Genomic DNA, 14,707 nt, shown 5'->3' with positions numbered 1-14,707 from the left:
CCTGGTGAAGAAGGCTAGCTACAGCCCTAACTGTCCTGAAGTGCTACAAAGCTGTCTCTCACTGGTATGCAACACAAGGGATGAAAGGAGGCACTCCTGCTAAGCACCTCTTGGGAGAAACAGTGTGCCACAGTGCCTCCTGACGGAAGGAAAACAATATAGCACAAGGTCAGGGCAGAGCAGCTTCCCTAGCAACAGTTCACTGAAGTCTGTAGCTAAGTTCTTTGTACACTTACAGCTGTCCTTAACTAAACAAAGCCAATCAACAAAGTATACAAAACACACAGGAAGGGGAAAATGGCAAATTTACTGCCTGTTACTAGTATCATTCCCCAATGCATAATCTTTGTTTGAAAACATTAATCATGGTTTTTCTGATAGGCATCATCCCATTTTGATTCACTGCAAAGTGATTTGTTGTCATGCAGTTTGTCCACTCAAGATCATTTCTCCTGTGATTAATAATATCTCACATCCTAGGAGATTGGAACTCCTGAACAATCAATCTTCTTAACAACACATGATATTCCAAGGCTACCTTTCTTTCAGTAGCTGCTGCTCTGTTACTTCTGGATTTTCTGATGTACTTTTTCTGCTAAAAGGACTCAAGAGTATGAAGAAAATAGTAACAGAGCCCTATATTTATTTTTTTTAACAAAGGAGGAGACCATAGGCATGTAAATGTTTTAATATATTCTACTTCCATACAAGAGCAGAAATTAAGGCAGAATCAGGTTACAACCAGCCTGTGATCTCTTTTTCCAGCAAAAAAAGGGAAGAAATTGATGACTGCCAGTGTGGTGTAGTGGTTAAGAGTGTCAGACTGGGATCTGGGAGACCTGGGTTTGAATTTACAGAAGGGAAAAGAACCTGTCTGGCGCTAGTGCGGACATTTAAAACTCTGTTTTTAATGAAAATAATTAAAACATTTATATAACAGAACCACAACTCTAAATCAACAATAAAGTATGCATATTATAAATAACAACAAAACAATGAATAATGCACACACAGGGGATCCCAAATACAATAATATCAAGTCTGTGGAGTCTGACATGAAGGTATCACTTCGAAAGAGATCCACTAATGATGTGAAGGATACCAAGTGTCTGATGGCTGTGAATACTCAACTTCTGTGGATGAGCTTCATGTACTTATAGATGAATGTACAAAACATCAGGATGCTGATTGAGAAATCCTTGGCTGGTGGTCAATAGAAGGTGAGAGTACTGACCCAGAAAAAAAACAATACTTTCGACTGATATGTCTTTTTTAGCCACTTTAGGCACAATCATTAAATATAAATATACAATTTTTTTTTATATTTAGGAACCAGAATGATCTGGCTCACCTTGAATCCCCACTCATGCCATGGAAGCTTGTTGACCAATCATGCTTTCTCAGCCTAACCTACTTCACAAGGTTGTTGTGAAGATAAAATGTAGGAGAGGAGAATAATGTCAATCACTTTGGAGAATGATGGGGTATAAATTAATTAAAATAAATAAATAGATAAAAAGCAGCAGTCAGAATGTATTGCCCTGAAAAATCGGCAGCACCAACCTGACAGCCCTTTGATCACTTGCTTTAAATGACAGGGAGATTTTTTTTAAAAAAAGAGGCAAGGGGAAATATATCCCTTAAGAACTGAGAAATATCTTTGCCCAAAAGACTTATAAGACCGGGCCACGGTATTCCATTTCAGTGTAAAAAAACAAAACCAATAAAACTGGAAGACAAAAGTGTGGATTTGTTTGGGAAGTGTCATCTGAGACTTCAACACCTGTAGTACATCCCATGCTTTGCTCTGTTATAGCAGTAGGTTACAGCTTCAGAGCTGTGCATTTCATATTTTTATCTCTAAAAACCAGAAACTAAACTCTGTTCTACCCAAATTCTGCTTTAGAATTGGCTGATCTCTCTGCATGTTTTTCAAAATATCTCCCGTGTGTTCTGTGAATGACTGCCAAGTGCACTGGGATGGGGGTCAAAACAGAGCAGATGTGCATCAGATGCCAGTTTCTCAGTGTTATGACTAATATGACATCACGAACCTCCAATAAATCATTGCACTATGAAAACAGACTCTATCAAAACAAAACACTCAACCTTCATCTCATTCTGTGGTGAAATGGAATGCTTGGAGGGTTTCCAACGCCATCTGCTTCCTAAGATTCAGCATGTCTATCATTCACATGGATAATGTTTGGTATCTGTTAGTAATAGAAAGCGGGTGCTCCTCCACAGAAAGAGTCATGATATTTCAGGGTGGGTTCTTATGCTACAACGCTTGTGCCCACCAGAAGGACTTTTGATCATTCACATGCATGCATCCCAGGTAAGTGTGGACCTAATTTGGATCAGGACTGCATCATGTATGCATCCAGTACGGAATATGGTGCTGGGTAGCTGTGCCTGTCTTGGCTCTGGCTTTGTCAGCACTGAACCTCAAGAGTGCACTTCTGAAAAGAGGTGCATAAGCCACTATGAATGAAGGATAGAGAGCCAGGGAAGCCACGCGTATGCCTGAAGAGATTTCCTCCAAGTAGGGTTGTGTGGAGACACTCACCATAGCAGTCCACTGGAGTTGAGAAGCTGGAGGCACCAGTAATTGCCATCTTTTCCAATTTGAGCTATCAACCCTCTTTAGGAGGAAACATTCAAGCTGTGTATCCCTTTCATATGGGATGAAGCCATAAAGAGACTGGAAGAGGAGTTCTTATCCTGCTGATAAGCCCAACAAAAACCTGGAGATCAAGTTCAGAAGCAGCTGGAATGTTGCAGGTTTGGGTTTAATAGACTTGAAAAATTGCAAATTCCCCCCTCCCCGCCCCCAAGCTGGTATGGGGATTCAGCTATTTTCAGGTTTTTGAACATGTCCAGGACTATTAAACCCAAACCTGGAGAATATTTTTTAAAATGGTATGCACCCCTAATCAACATTTGTAATTCTCAACATGGTCAAATCTGGAGGTTTGAGTCATGAACAGACGACAGATCTTTCTACAAACCTGAAAATGTCCCAGGTTTGCACAAAAATATTTTTAAAAACCCACTGGAGGTTTAAAAATCGGGCCCTTCGGGGGTGAGGCGGCCTATAAGTCAAATAATAAACAAACAAACAAACAAATAAAAAAAATAAAAAAATAGAAGCAGACACTGGTCTTTTAAAAATGAACTACGTGGGAATTGCTAGGCAATCATAAAGTATTGCCAGCCTTCAAGCCTTGATTTTTGTCAGTAAAAGACTGGTGGATGATACAGGGCCTATTCCAGAACTATCCTGGACTTCAAGAAAAGAATAACTGCGGCCAGGCCTACCATTAAACACCAGGCAACTTACTATCATGTGACTTACATGAGTCACCCAAGCCTAACTGCTTCCTGTTCAACAACAGTCACCTCATGAAAGCCAGTGTGGTACAATTTCAGACTTGGATCTGGGAGACCCAGGTTTGAATATCTATTCTGCATGGAAATTCTTTGGGTGACATTGAGCCAGTTACACATTCTCAGTTTAATTTAGCTCCCAGGATTGTTAAGATAAAATGGGAAAGAGAATCAAGTAAATTGCTTCGGGTCCCCATTATGGAGCAAGGTAGGTTATAAATGCAGTAATAAATACAGCTGAAGATAAGGCACAGAGAAAAAGTAAGTTGATTGGCAGACGAGAAGAAGAGAAGGAAGCAAAGAAAGGGGGAATATGGGGAAGGATATTCAGGCTGTAGTTTTTCCAGGTAGGTTGACTGATGGATTGGAAGGGGAAAAGAAAACAGGAAATGGAAGAAGCTATTTGGGCTTTCAGGAGAGGAAAACAGCAAATTGTGTGGAAGGTGGCAATGAGATGCCCATGCAAGTTCTTGTGTGCCCCTCCACTTGTTTCCTTCCAATGAAAAGAAGCAAATATTTAAGCATAAACATTACAACAGCTGTGTTCTGCTATACACTGTTAGACCACTTCAAACATTGCTGCCATTGTTTCTTGCATTTTCTTCTAATAATGAAGCTAATAATGAACAGCTGTCCACCTATTTTTAAGAATAATTTCAATTCACAATATTGAAATTGACTTGAAGGCTTACCATACTATAGTCATGAGAGGTGGCTGGAAGGCTTACCATACTATACAATGAGAGGTGGCTGGAAGCTTCTTCATACTCAGTATGCTTAACTGCCACACAGCCAGTATATCAGATGGCGACACTTGCCAAAAGGAAGGGTGTAAACGATTCTCTACATTTTTGCAAAGCTGTTCCTGCATATCACAATTTTACAATTGCCCCAACCAGTTACAATTTGACTATCATTCTGCCTGTTGCTTGGTTACTAAAGGCAGACAACTGGAAAGATATTACACCCAGTTTCCGCATTTATCAAAGAGCTGCATTGCAGTACTAAATCATTTGTATTCAGGACCTCATAATGTCCATGAACAGTCCTGGTAATTACAGCCCTCTTTGTAGAAGTGAAGGACTTTGCCCCATCTCTTAGCCTCAGACTCCAAAGGGGGACTATAGCGAGTCAGAATGATAGGTCAGGACCTGTGCATCCCTCCCTTTCTGCTCTTGTGATGCTATCCCTTTGATGTGCAGATTGTTACTTAAGGAATCTTCCTGCCTTCCTCCTACCACCTTCTTTCTCTCCACCTTGCAACTATGAGGGCAGGACATGCTTTCTTGCATTTTCAAAAAATAATGAACAACAAAAAAATACCGCAGCTACTATATAACAACCAGAGTAATACTTTAATTCTATATAATAGAGGTGCAATCCACCCCTCCAATCTCCCACAGCTACTATCAATGAGAGTAATAATTTAATGGTACTGTTGATCTATACTGCACTATTTGTACTTTTTTATTTCCTGCATTTCCATTCATTCTAGCTTGGCTAACAAGTTTAGAATGTCATATCTATCCTTACAATAAAGGATTCTTACTTGTTAGCTAAAGTAGAAAAGGGCTGTGTAGGACCTTATTTCCTCATATATTCTGCTGTGCATATGTGCCTTGCACACTCCTATTCTTTCACAGTTAACATGGTATTGCAGAGTCATGATCTTCGATAACCGCTAGACTCAGTTATCAGCCAAAGCCCATATGTACAGGGGCCACAAAACAATTCCCGACACAACTTCAACATCATACCTACTTTCAGAACAATGTAACAGAACACACTGCCCATTGAAAAATTTAACAGGATACTATGCTCAGAGTGTGCTGTTCAGAAGCAATTAATCTCAGAAATGACTTTGAATATTTAGTTACAAGGCCAAAATCAATCAAAATGATCTTCAGAAAAAAAGAAAAAAGATCTAAAATAATGCCTGCTTAATTTCTTGAAGACACATTAATAACTTTGTAGGCCTCTTTGTTGTGGTAAAGAATAGGCCACACACACTGGGACAAAATTCCCTTGGTCCTTTGGTCTGCAATGCTTTTGTGGGGGGTGGAGTCCCTCCTGTCCATTCTAATGCTCACAGGCCTTAGTATTTCAGCATACAGAAGGTGTGCATCACAATACAGGTTGCTAAGCGATAGCTACAATATGTACAACAAGCAGCTCCCACACAGGCTTATGGAAGGAATCTCTTAGACTGTGCAAATGTAGGACTGCTTGAATGAGCAGTGAGAACTCTGGGTGACACTACTATTGTGCTCCCATGGAATTGCTCCAGCTCATCAAGTAAGTCAATGATCTCTTTTAAAGAATCAGATGAGGGGAGGGGGAGATTCAAATAGAAACCCAGCTATCTTTCCTCAAAATACACACTGTGTAACAAATGCAACTTTCACAAAATGTTCAGAGAGCTTATAAAGAGCAGATTCTGCATTGTTCAGCCACCATAAGTACCAGATAAGCACAGCAATAGATCAGATTTGAAAACTGGGAATTTGATCAGTTTACAAAAATATATAATAATTCACAATGAATACACTTTTTAATGACTCCCCGGTTTGAGGAATTATAGCACAGTTGTAGAGGATGTGTACCGCAGATGTCCCTTAGGCCAGACATATACCTGATCTTTTGTCACTGGCTGAATCACACTTACATACCATGAAATGAAGACTATTTGCAGTTCTTATTTTATTTCAGGTTTGCTATTAAACAAGCAGCTTATAGTTATTTTTTCAAGCCACTGGAACATACTTAATGGCTGGCAGCTGGAGGAGGAAACAAAAAGGGAAGAGATAAATTCATCTAGGAAAAGAACTGGAGAAGTTGGAATATTAAAATATGAGCTTTGGAGCTTAACATCCAACCATCCAGTTTCCCCAATAATTGTGAAAGTTACCTTAGTGGTAGTTATTTCAGCAGCTTTTTGCTTAATCTGTTCCTGCGTTCCATTCCCACTTTCTCTTTCAGTATTCCCATTTCTCTTTCAGCATTATTTATTTATTTCACACTATTTATAGTCTGTTTCACTTAGATTCAAGCTTCAAAAACTTGAATTTAAATATTTATCTCTGCAACATCACTGGTAATTATCAGTACATGTACAAAAATGGTAATATCCAAAAAGGAGTTTTGGTACTTCCTTGAGGATATCATTAGATTGCTTAAGGGAAAATTAATTTTCAGCAGAAAAGTTAGGCACAATTAAAATCTGCACTACTCTGGCAATCATTTATGATTGTTGAATGCAAAGATGTTTATACAGAATTTTATGTTGCCAATTAAAGAATTAGCACAGACAGTGCAGTGGGGACAGGGATCAACTTTGACTGCAGTCCTGGGGTTGGGGGGTGGGTGGGCACGAATCGACTTGTGGAGGCAGTGTAGACCTGCACCCTGGTGGAAGGGCAAACATGCCAGCACTCCCATGTTGCATCCAGTCCTATCAGTGCAGCAGTTCCTGGGGGAGGAGCCAACATTAGTCAGCTTCCACCCGAGGTTTGATGTCGAGAACACAGCATTGAGTGGCATAAGCCCATTTAGTCCAATGGAGGGTTTTCAGGTGGGCGGTTTTTTTAAAAAAATTAGCTGCCTCCCCATGCTGCCTTGAAGCCCTCTGGAGGCTATGGGGCAGCGCGGTAGCAGCGTTGTCCTCAAACGCCTTAGGCTGTGGATTGGGCTGGCCATCCTTAAAGAACTGCATTGCTTGAAGCAATTTGTGAAGGGATATTTTTTGTTGTTACATAGTTTCCCGCTGATAGTCATGAGAACACACTGCAAACATTATTTATTTTCCTGACTATCTTCCCAATACCATCCGAACCTAGGAATACCAGTCTCCAGACAGAACCTTGGGTTTTCCTTGGAGTTACAGCTCATTTCCAGTCTACAGAGATCAGTTGCCCTGAGAAAATGGCAGTGTTGGAGGGTGGACTGTAAGACATTGTCCCCCACTGAGGTCCCTGTCTTACCCAGCTTCTCTCCCCAAATCTCCAGGAATTTCCCAACCTGGATCTAGCAACCTTATCCCCCCAATCCACTACCAGTGGTCAGGGATGCCCTGGCAACCTTATCTAAATTGAACAAATGGATGCAATGAGGAAAAAACAACAAGATGGTGATTAGTAAAGCACCAATTTTGTCCATCGGCTGGAAAGGCTACACAGAAACAAAGCTACAGCTCTCTCCTTTGATCTTGTTTACATAATTATAACCACTAGCAGATCTTCTGTCTCTCAAAGTCTGGACTAAAATTAGATGCAAAAGGTATATTCCACAGAGGAATATACAATCCTGGACTTCCCTTTTATCCAGTTCTCACTCTTCTCTATCTACTTCAGGTGAATGCCATCACTAATTTCTAGAGCTCTAGCTTAGATACTTATATTGGGCCATATGTGTGAAGTTCCACAAAATCCAGTGAGCAAGGAAAGGACTAAGAACTAAGACTTTCTTTTAACCTCCCCCCACCCCACACACACATTTTTCATGCAGAAGTTGCATTTCACCCAGAGTGATTACTGAGAAACACAGATATAGCCTTGTGAGGGCATGAAGAGCTAGCCAGGACTTTCAGACAAGTGATGATCCTCGAAACCATACACTGGCCGATTGGCACCATGGCACCCACTGACACCTTTCCTTACATCTACCAACTGTTTTTAGGAAGTGGCTGAGGCAAAGTGGGGCTTTTGCCCAGAAAGGCTTCTGATTAGCAACTGAAGACTTGATCAGCTGTGCAGATTTTTAAAAGTATCGGTTTGGCAGCAACTGCCAGTGCAGTACAAGAATGTTCACTGTGTGACTGAAGGTAAGCTGTGGCAGCAGTCATTTTGTGGCTGGCTCTGCCTGTTATGGCAGCCATTTGTGGTTGGGCCCACCATGCTGTGTCAGAATTCCAAAGGTGTCCACAGGCTGAAAAAGGTTGGGGACCTCTGACATATACATTCCCTAAGGAGAAAGCGATGAAGTACACTTTTGATCCATGATGTGGACTGTAACTTCATTCACATGCTGAACACACAGAACTTTCCAGTCACAAATGTTGATGTTACTGTAGTTCTCAAATGTACTTACTGGACAAGCCTGGGCAATCTATTGATCTTTAACTAGTTAATCTCCCTTGCTTAAGTGAGCTTCACGCTCCAGCAAACACTGGAAAAACAACTTGGTAGGCAAAATTGGGGGACTGAACTTGAGCTCTTGAGTACTCAGACCAGTAGATACTTGTCCTCTTTCCCAGTTATGAAATAAAGGCTATTCTTCATAGTCAGCACTCAACTGTCTAATGTCCTAAATCCAAACAAATTACCCAGAATTAAGTCACACTAACATTATAAATGGGATTGATGCCTAAGTAGCGTGCTTAGATTTGAAATATAAATGACAAATATCTATATGCCAAAAACAGCCATTTCAAACAAAATAACCCACTTAACAGAACATTTACAGTGCAATCCTAAACCTTGTTATTCAGAATCCTACTGAAGTCTACTCATTGGGATTTACTCACAGGAAAGTGTTCTTAGGCTAGCACTGTTAATTTCTGCAAACTGGCAGTACTATAATCTTGTTAACGTACAGGCAATTAAATACAGTATGCATTAGCTGAACAAGTCACAATGTAAGACTTTTTCAGAGATTATGTTTAAGAATATTCTACCATGCACAGCACACACTACCTGCAATCCTCCCAATTCATGCAGTCACCATTTCATCTGAATCGGGCTCACCTCATATCTTCCAGCTTTAAAATGACCAAATGTAAGCCCTAAAAAGTCAGAGCAGTCATGTATGTCAGTTGGGAAATGTATGTGGTGCCAAAATGTTAATTGTGCATATTGAGAGGATCGTGGCTAGCATGAATCTGGGCACTCCTACTTGGATACCCCTGAAAAGGACTATAATGAAACCAAGCTGCACTACACAGAAGCAATTCACTGAAGGTCCCTCCCCATAAAAAAGGTCCAAGGCAAATCATTGGACTGATTGACACTGGTGCCAGACTAAGGGTCTCATTTTGCCTATTCTGGGTGTTTATATTTGTTCCTGCTGGTTCATTTTGATGATGTGAACCAAGAAATGAGTAGACACAGGACCCAAAAGACCTTTGGCCTATAGTCCTCCCTGTGTTCTTCATAATAGAGCCATCTGAGATTCCACATGCTTGGTCAGAATATTGTTACACGCTTGGCCTAAGGTATTCGATACAAATTAATGCTGTAATTGTTCTCTTTATTAAAGAAATAGTAAAGTGAGCTCCCAGTTATATTAAAAACTGTAAAGCCGTCTATTCAATTGCTTAATCATGTCTCTGGCTTTGGTTTCTGATTTTCTTCATCTTCAGTGAAAGCCCATTTAGTGGCTACCCAGACGTAGAATCATTATGACCCATTATCAGACTTGCTTTTAAATTACACTGAGATCCAAGTGTTCTGGGTTGGATATAAGAAGAGTTAGATGTTTAAAACTGGAAGGTTACAATCTGGTTTCCTCCACGGAGCATAATGAGTCAGAGTCTGAATAAGTTAATACTTTCCTTCCACTTGCTGACACCAACTTTGTGCATAATTTTGTGAGCTTACAGATCAAACTACACATTAATTGGTCTTCCACATTCATTTTCAAATATTTTATTTTTTGCAAATAGAAGCTGCTGGAGCTGAATTTTCTAAAAAGTGAGCAGCATGGGATGACAGGAGGGGGCTGAAAGCTTTTTCGTCCCTTCAGTTTTCCTGAAGAGAAACAATAACTGCACAAAAATTTACCAGGGAAAACTTACAAGCACATGCGGTTTCCCCCCACCTCCCCAAAATACAAATAGTTTGGAGATGTTCATTTTAAAAGGCATCCTATTATGCCATACCATCAAACAGAGTGGAGTGTAGGATGCTGTAATGACCCAAAGGACCCCCAGAATATTATTTATATATATTTCTGCTTTAAAATCATATTGGCAAAAGCCAGTTGCCAAAAGCACTCCTATGGGTGTAGGTAGCAGCATGTCCAAAGGTCACAGGTCTGCTTTACAAAATCTAATCAAGAGAATGAGTTACTCCAGCATACCTGGAGGTCTCATTTTGTTTGTGGGCATGATCTTGATTACCACACCTTGCAAAGATACTGTTAAGACAAAGAATATGGAAAGCCACCTCAGTATCAGATTCTGCATTTCCCTATCTCTTCTGGAAGCCAAGTAAGCAACAAAGGGTTGCTTCTCTGCATTTCCCTCCCTTTTGTCATGACTGTCCTAAAACCACTTACCTCATCCTGAATCAATCAAGCCTCATTCAAATCTGAATACTGAAGGCAGAGACTGTAAGAGTTACTTTGCCTAAAGCCAGTCTGTGCTTCCTGATATAATCTAGGACCAATTGACTCCCATTGTCCCAAGGTGTAGAACAGGGGTAGGGAACCTGCGGCTCTCCAGATGTTCAGGAACTACAATTCCCATCAGCCTCTGTCAGCATGGCCAATTGGCCATGCTGGTAGGGGCTGATGGGAATTGTAGTTCCTGAACATCTGGAGAGCCGCAGGTTCCCTACCCCTGGTGTAGAACAATAGAAGAGCTGACTAATTACCTCAGCACCCCCAAGCCCAGCATGGGAAATTCCAGAGAATTTAGAAAAAAGGAAACTTAAAACTCACTAGTTCCGCCTCTTCCTGGGCAAAAGAGTATAAGAGGTCAGTTCACCCCAACACATGCGCTCTTACTAGCCTGTACCTTCCTTGGTCTGGTCAGTTTGAGACATGAATTCGTCCTTCATTGGGTTCCTGTGCTGGCATGGAATCCCTGCCTTCTACTTCTACCCTTCTAAGAATCGTTAGGTAATGTATTACCCCACAGAAAACCCCCCTCCATTTCTATCTCCAATCTATATTTTAACACCTTTCTATATCTCAGGAACTTGAATGTATGTGCCCTTGTGTCTTTCTGGGTGTGTGTATTTTTAAACAAATTTATATAAAGCATTTAAATTCAATTTGGACTCTTGCTTCTCTGTGGAATATTCATTGCCAGAATTCACTCCCCGTAGATACAGTCTAAAACAGGGGTCGGGAACCTTTTAGACTCAAAGAGCCATTTGGGCCCATTTTCCCCGGAAAAGATCATGAGCCGCGCACTGGGATTCCGCTTCTGTATGGACGGAGGCGCTGAGGCCAGCCAGCGCAGCCACCTTCGCGGCGGTTTCACTTTCACCGCCGGACAGCTGCTGGGCGTGCTGCTGCTTCTGCTCCCCTTCCTGCTCCTTCCTCCCCGACCTTGGCGTGTTTTCGACTTCACAAGCCGGTAAACCCATCAAAAAATCCCCGCGCTGCCAACTCCAGGGCTGAGCTGGGGATTCTGGACTGTTTCCCGGGATTTTTGGGCAAACGGCTGGTGCTGGCTTTTTTTTTCTCTTCCACGCCCCTGAAGAGAAAAGCTGTGCCACCAGCCGTCACTTCCGTAATCCCCTCGAACAGTCCAGAATCCCCAGCTCAGCCTCCTGAGTTGGCAACACAGGGGATTTTTGATGGGTTTCGGGCTTATCAGAAGTCGGAACATTCTGAGCTCGCCGAAGCCGGGCGTGGAAGGGCGGGTGCTGAGGTTTCTCTTCCCCTGGGAAGCGGTGGCGCCGAGGTCGCTTCCCCAGCGGTGGCGCGGGAGGCCGCTTCCCCGGGGCACGGAGGCCGCTCTTGGGGCGGCGGCGCCGAGCCGCTCTCTTCTCGGGGTGGTGGCGGCGGCGGGCGGCGCTGAGCTCTCGGGGTGTGGCGCGGGCGCGGCGGAGCCGCTTTTCTCTGGGGTGGCGGCGTGGCGAGGCCGCTTCTCGGGGCAGCGGTGGCACGGATCCCGCTTTGGGCGGCGGGCGCGCCGAAGTCGCTCTCCCCCCCCGGTCGGGACGGCGGCGCGGCGGCAGTCTCTGCGCTGGGGAAGTAGCGGACTACGCTGCCCAGGAAGGGCGTGGAGTCACACCACAGGCTCTAAGCCGCTTATGCTCGCGAAAGCCGCAGGTTCCCACCCCCCTGGTCTAAAAGATCCTCTCGCCCCTCTCGCCAACGTGAGAGCTCATTCCCCTTTGCTACTTTTGTGCTGTTATATTTTTAGCAGCTGGTGGAGAATCCCTTTAATAAAATCCTTACCCCTGTTAAGGCCGTAACAATGCATAGTACTGTGCTGCCAAAAACTTCATTAAAAACATGCTTAATACCATTACCTTCTATTTCAGAACTGCTTTACTCTTTGCACTATGGTTTGGGGTCCCCAACATGATGCCCATCAAGTGTTTTTAGAAAGTAAGTAGGGTTTTTTTATTATTATTATTATTATATTTGTAGACCGCCCCATCCCCTAAGGGTTAGGTGGAACTTCTTCCTAGAGGGGCTTCTAATTGACTGAGAAGATTTTTTTTACATTGCTTTTGGCATTTTAAAATTCATTGCATTAAGCACAGTGTCTAAAATATTGAAGTGTAACTATTCCTGACATTTTGTTGTCAGTTCCACCTCCACCTTCAGAAATCCAAAGATGCCCAAAGGCTCAAAAAGGTTGGGGATCCCTGGCATGGGTTATAGAAGTGGGAAAAAATAATCAACCCTATATCCAAAATTAGAAGAGTAATATGCATTTTACTGCTGTTGGGTAGAAATGGATAATGATACAATCCCTATACAGAGTTACTTCAATCTAATTCCATTTACCACAAGGGGCAGAGATGTAGTAACTGCATAAGATTGCATTTTCATTCTGCAGGGTAGAAGCTGGTCTATCTTAAAAAACAAACAACACGTTCCCACCCTGCCCTGCCCCATTACAACCTACAGAAACTCTTCAAACATGGCCTGAAATATTCTGTAGGAAAGCATAAAAAAGTTACACAGTGTATAACAAAAAACTCCTAATAGCAAATTTTCACTTAAAGCAAAAAATGTAACATACACATCAAATGCTCTTAATGATAACCAGCTGTGTTTTTTTAATGGCTTCTCCCATTGGATTATATGTTGCCCTTTCTAAACATCAACTCCCACAATGCCATTAATAATGTCTCCTAAATTAGATTGTTAACATCTGCTGGTTTTTGTCAAGGGAATGTTGGGCTTTCCTTTGATGGTCTTGCTGTTACCACTAAATCATGTTTACTGTGGCATTAAGTAGAAGGGAGATAAGTAAAGCTTTTCTCTGAGTTCCTGCTAAGAAAATAACTAGGTAGAGTCTGATTCTTTACCCACCACATTTCAGAAGACAGTTACAATCAGCTTAGCAAACCACTTTTAAATTACCAGTCTGATATATATTTATTCTGCAGCTTCAGGCTTACCTATAATATTGTAGTTCTGATTCCAGTTGCTGGATATATATCTGCAAATGCGGCACTTCGCTGGCTTTAGCTTCTAGCTGTTTTACTTTTCCAAGGCTGTTAAGAACCGCCTGCCTTGCTTCTTCAACCTTCTTTCTCATTTCAGCTTGCTCCCTCTTTAAGCTGTGATTGCTGTCTTCCAGGATGACCACGGCTTCCTGAGAACTCCTCAGCTCCTTTTCCAATTCTTGATTAAACCTAATTGCTTCTTCAATTTGTCCATCCCTAGAATTCCGGATTAGTTCCACTTCCTTTAGAACACTTTGAAGGCACTTGGAAGTCTGGGACTGGCTGTGTGTTAATAATCTCCGATTATGTATAAAGCAGGTACCATTTTTCTTATGATTAGCATGGCTTTTCCACAGTCCTACCTACAAGCAAGAGTGGCAGAGGAAGAAATGGAATTTAGAAACAAATTTAACACAGCAAATTTATTTTCAGAGTTCTTACAAACTATGTTTTTTTTTATTTTCATACCATACTATGAAGAATATTTGGTTGACTGTGAACAAATTCATCTTTACATGTTCTCACATGAGCATTAAGACATGAGTGATACTTTGTCCATTGCAGATGGGAAGCTGATATGCACGTAGCATAATCCCAGAACAAACAGATCCGTCATCCTGTTGTTATCCAAACTTTTAGGACATACACACTTGCCAAGAAGAGCATGAATGCACATTCAGGAAACACTTCTATGTTAAGTGGCCCGTAGCTTGTGTTAAAAATGGTAAGGGCTACTTAACACAGCTGTTTTCCTGAACAAATAATAAGAATAAATATCTCAAAAAACTTTGTTGTAAAGCAGTTTGTACTTTGGGAAAACTATGAAAGCAAAATGCAACCGGACCTGTGGTTGAATGTGTATGAATGTATGTATTAGTGGTGTTTTCCCAATTTCACATGGACATAGACCCACACAAGCATGTGGGAAGAACTGCTGAAATATTTAATGAATTATTATTGAA

The 14,707-nt window shown here is 41.8% G+C and overlaps 1 protein-coding gene across 4 annotated transcripts in view; it reads right to left on the bottom strand.

The window, feature by feature from the left end:
• EFCC1 (EF-hand and coiled-coil domain containing 1) overlaps window positions 1–14,707 on the bottom strand; it is a 93,086-nt gene that overhangs the window by 66,835 nt on the left and 11,544 nt on the right. For all 4 annotated transcript variants that reach the window (XM_048491785.1, XM_048491788.1, XM_048491789.1 and 1 more), the window contains exon 2: window positions 13,698–14,107. In XM_048491785.1, coding sequence (XP_048347742.1) covers window positions 13,698–14,107 — 410 coding nt within the window. The remainder of the gene's footprint in view (window positions 1–13,697; window positions 14,108–14,707) is intronic.

Source organism: Sphaerodactylus townsendi, linkage group LG03, assembly GCF_021028975.2.
Source record: "Sphaerodactylus townsendi isolate TG3544 linkage group LG03, MPM_Stown_v2.3, whole genome shotgun sequence".
Lineage (NCBI taxonomy): Eukaryota > Metazoa > Chordata > Lepidosauria > Squamata > Sphaerodactylidae > Sphaerodactylus > Sphaerodactylus townsendi.
The sequence above is the reverse complement of the archived record's forward strand: the minus strand, read 5'-3'. Positions and strand labels throughout refer to the sequence as shown.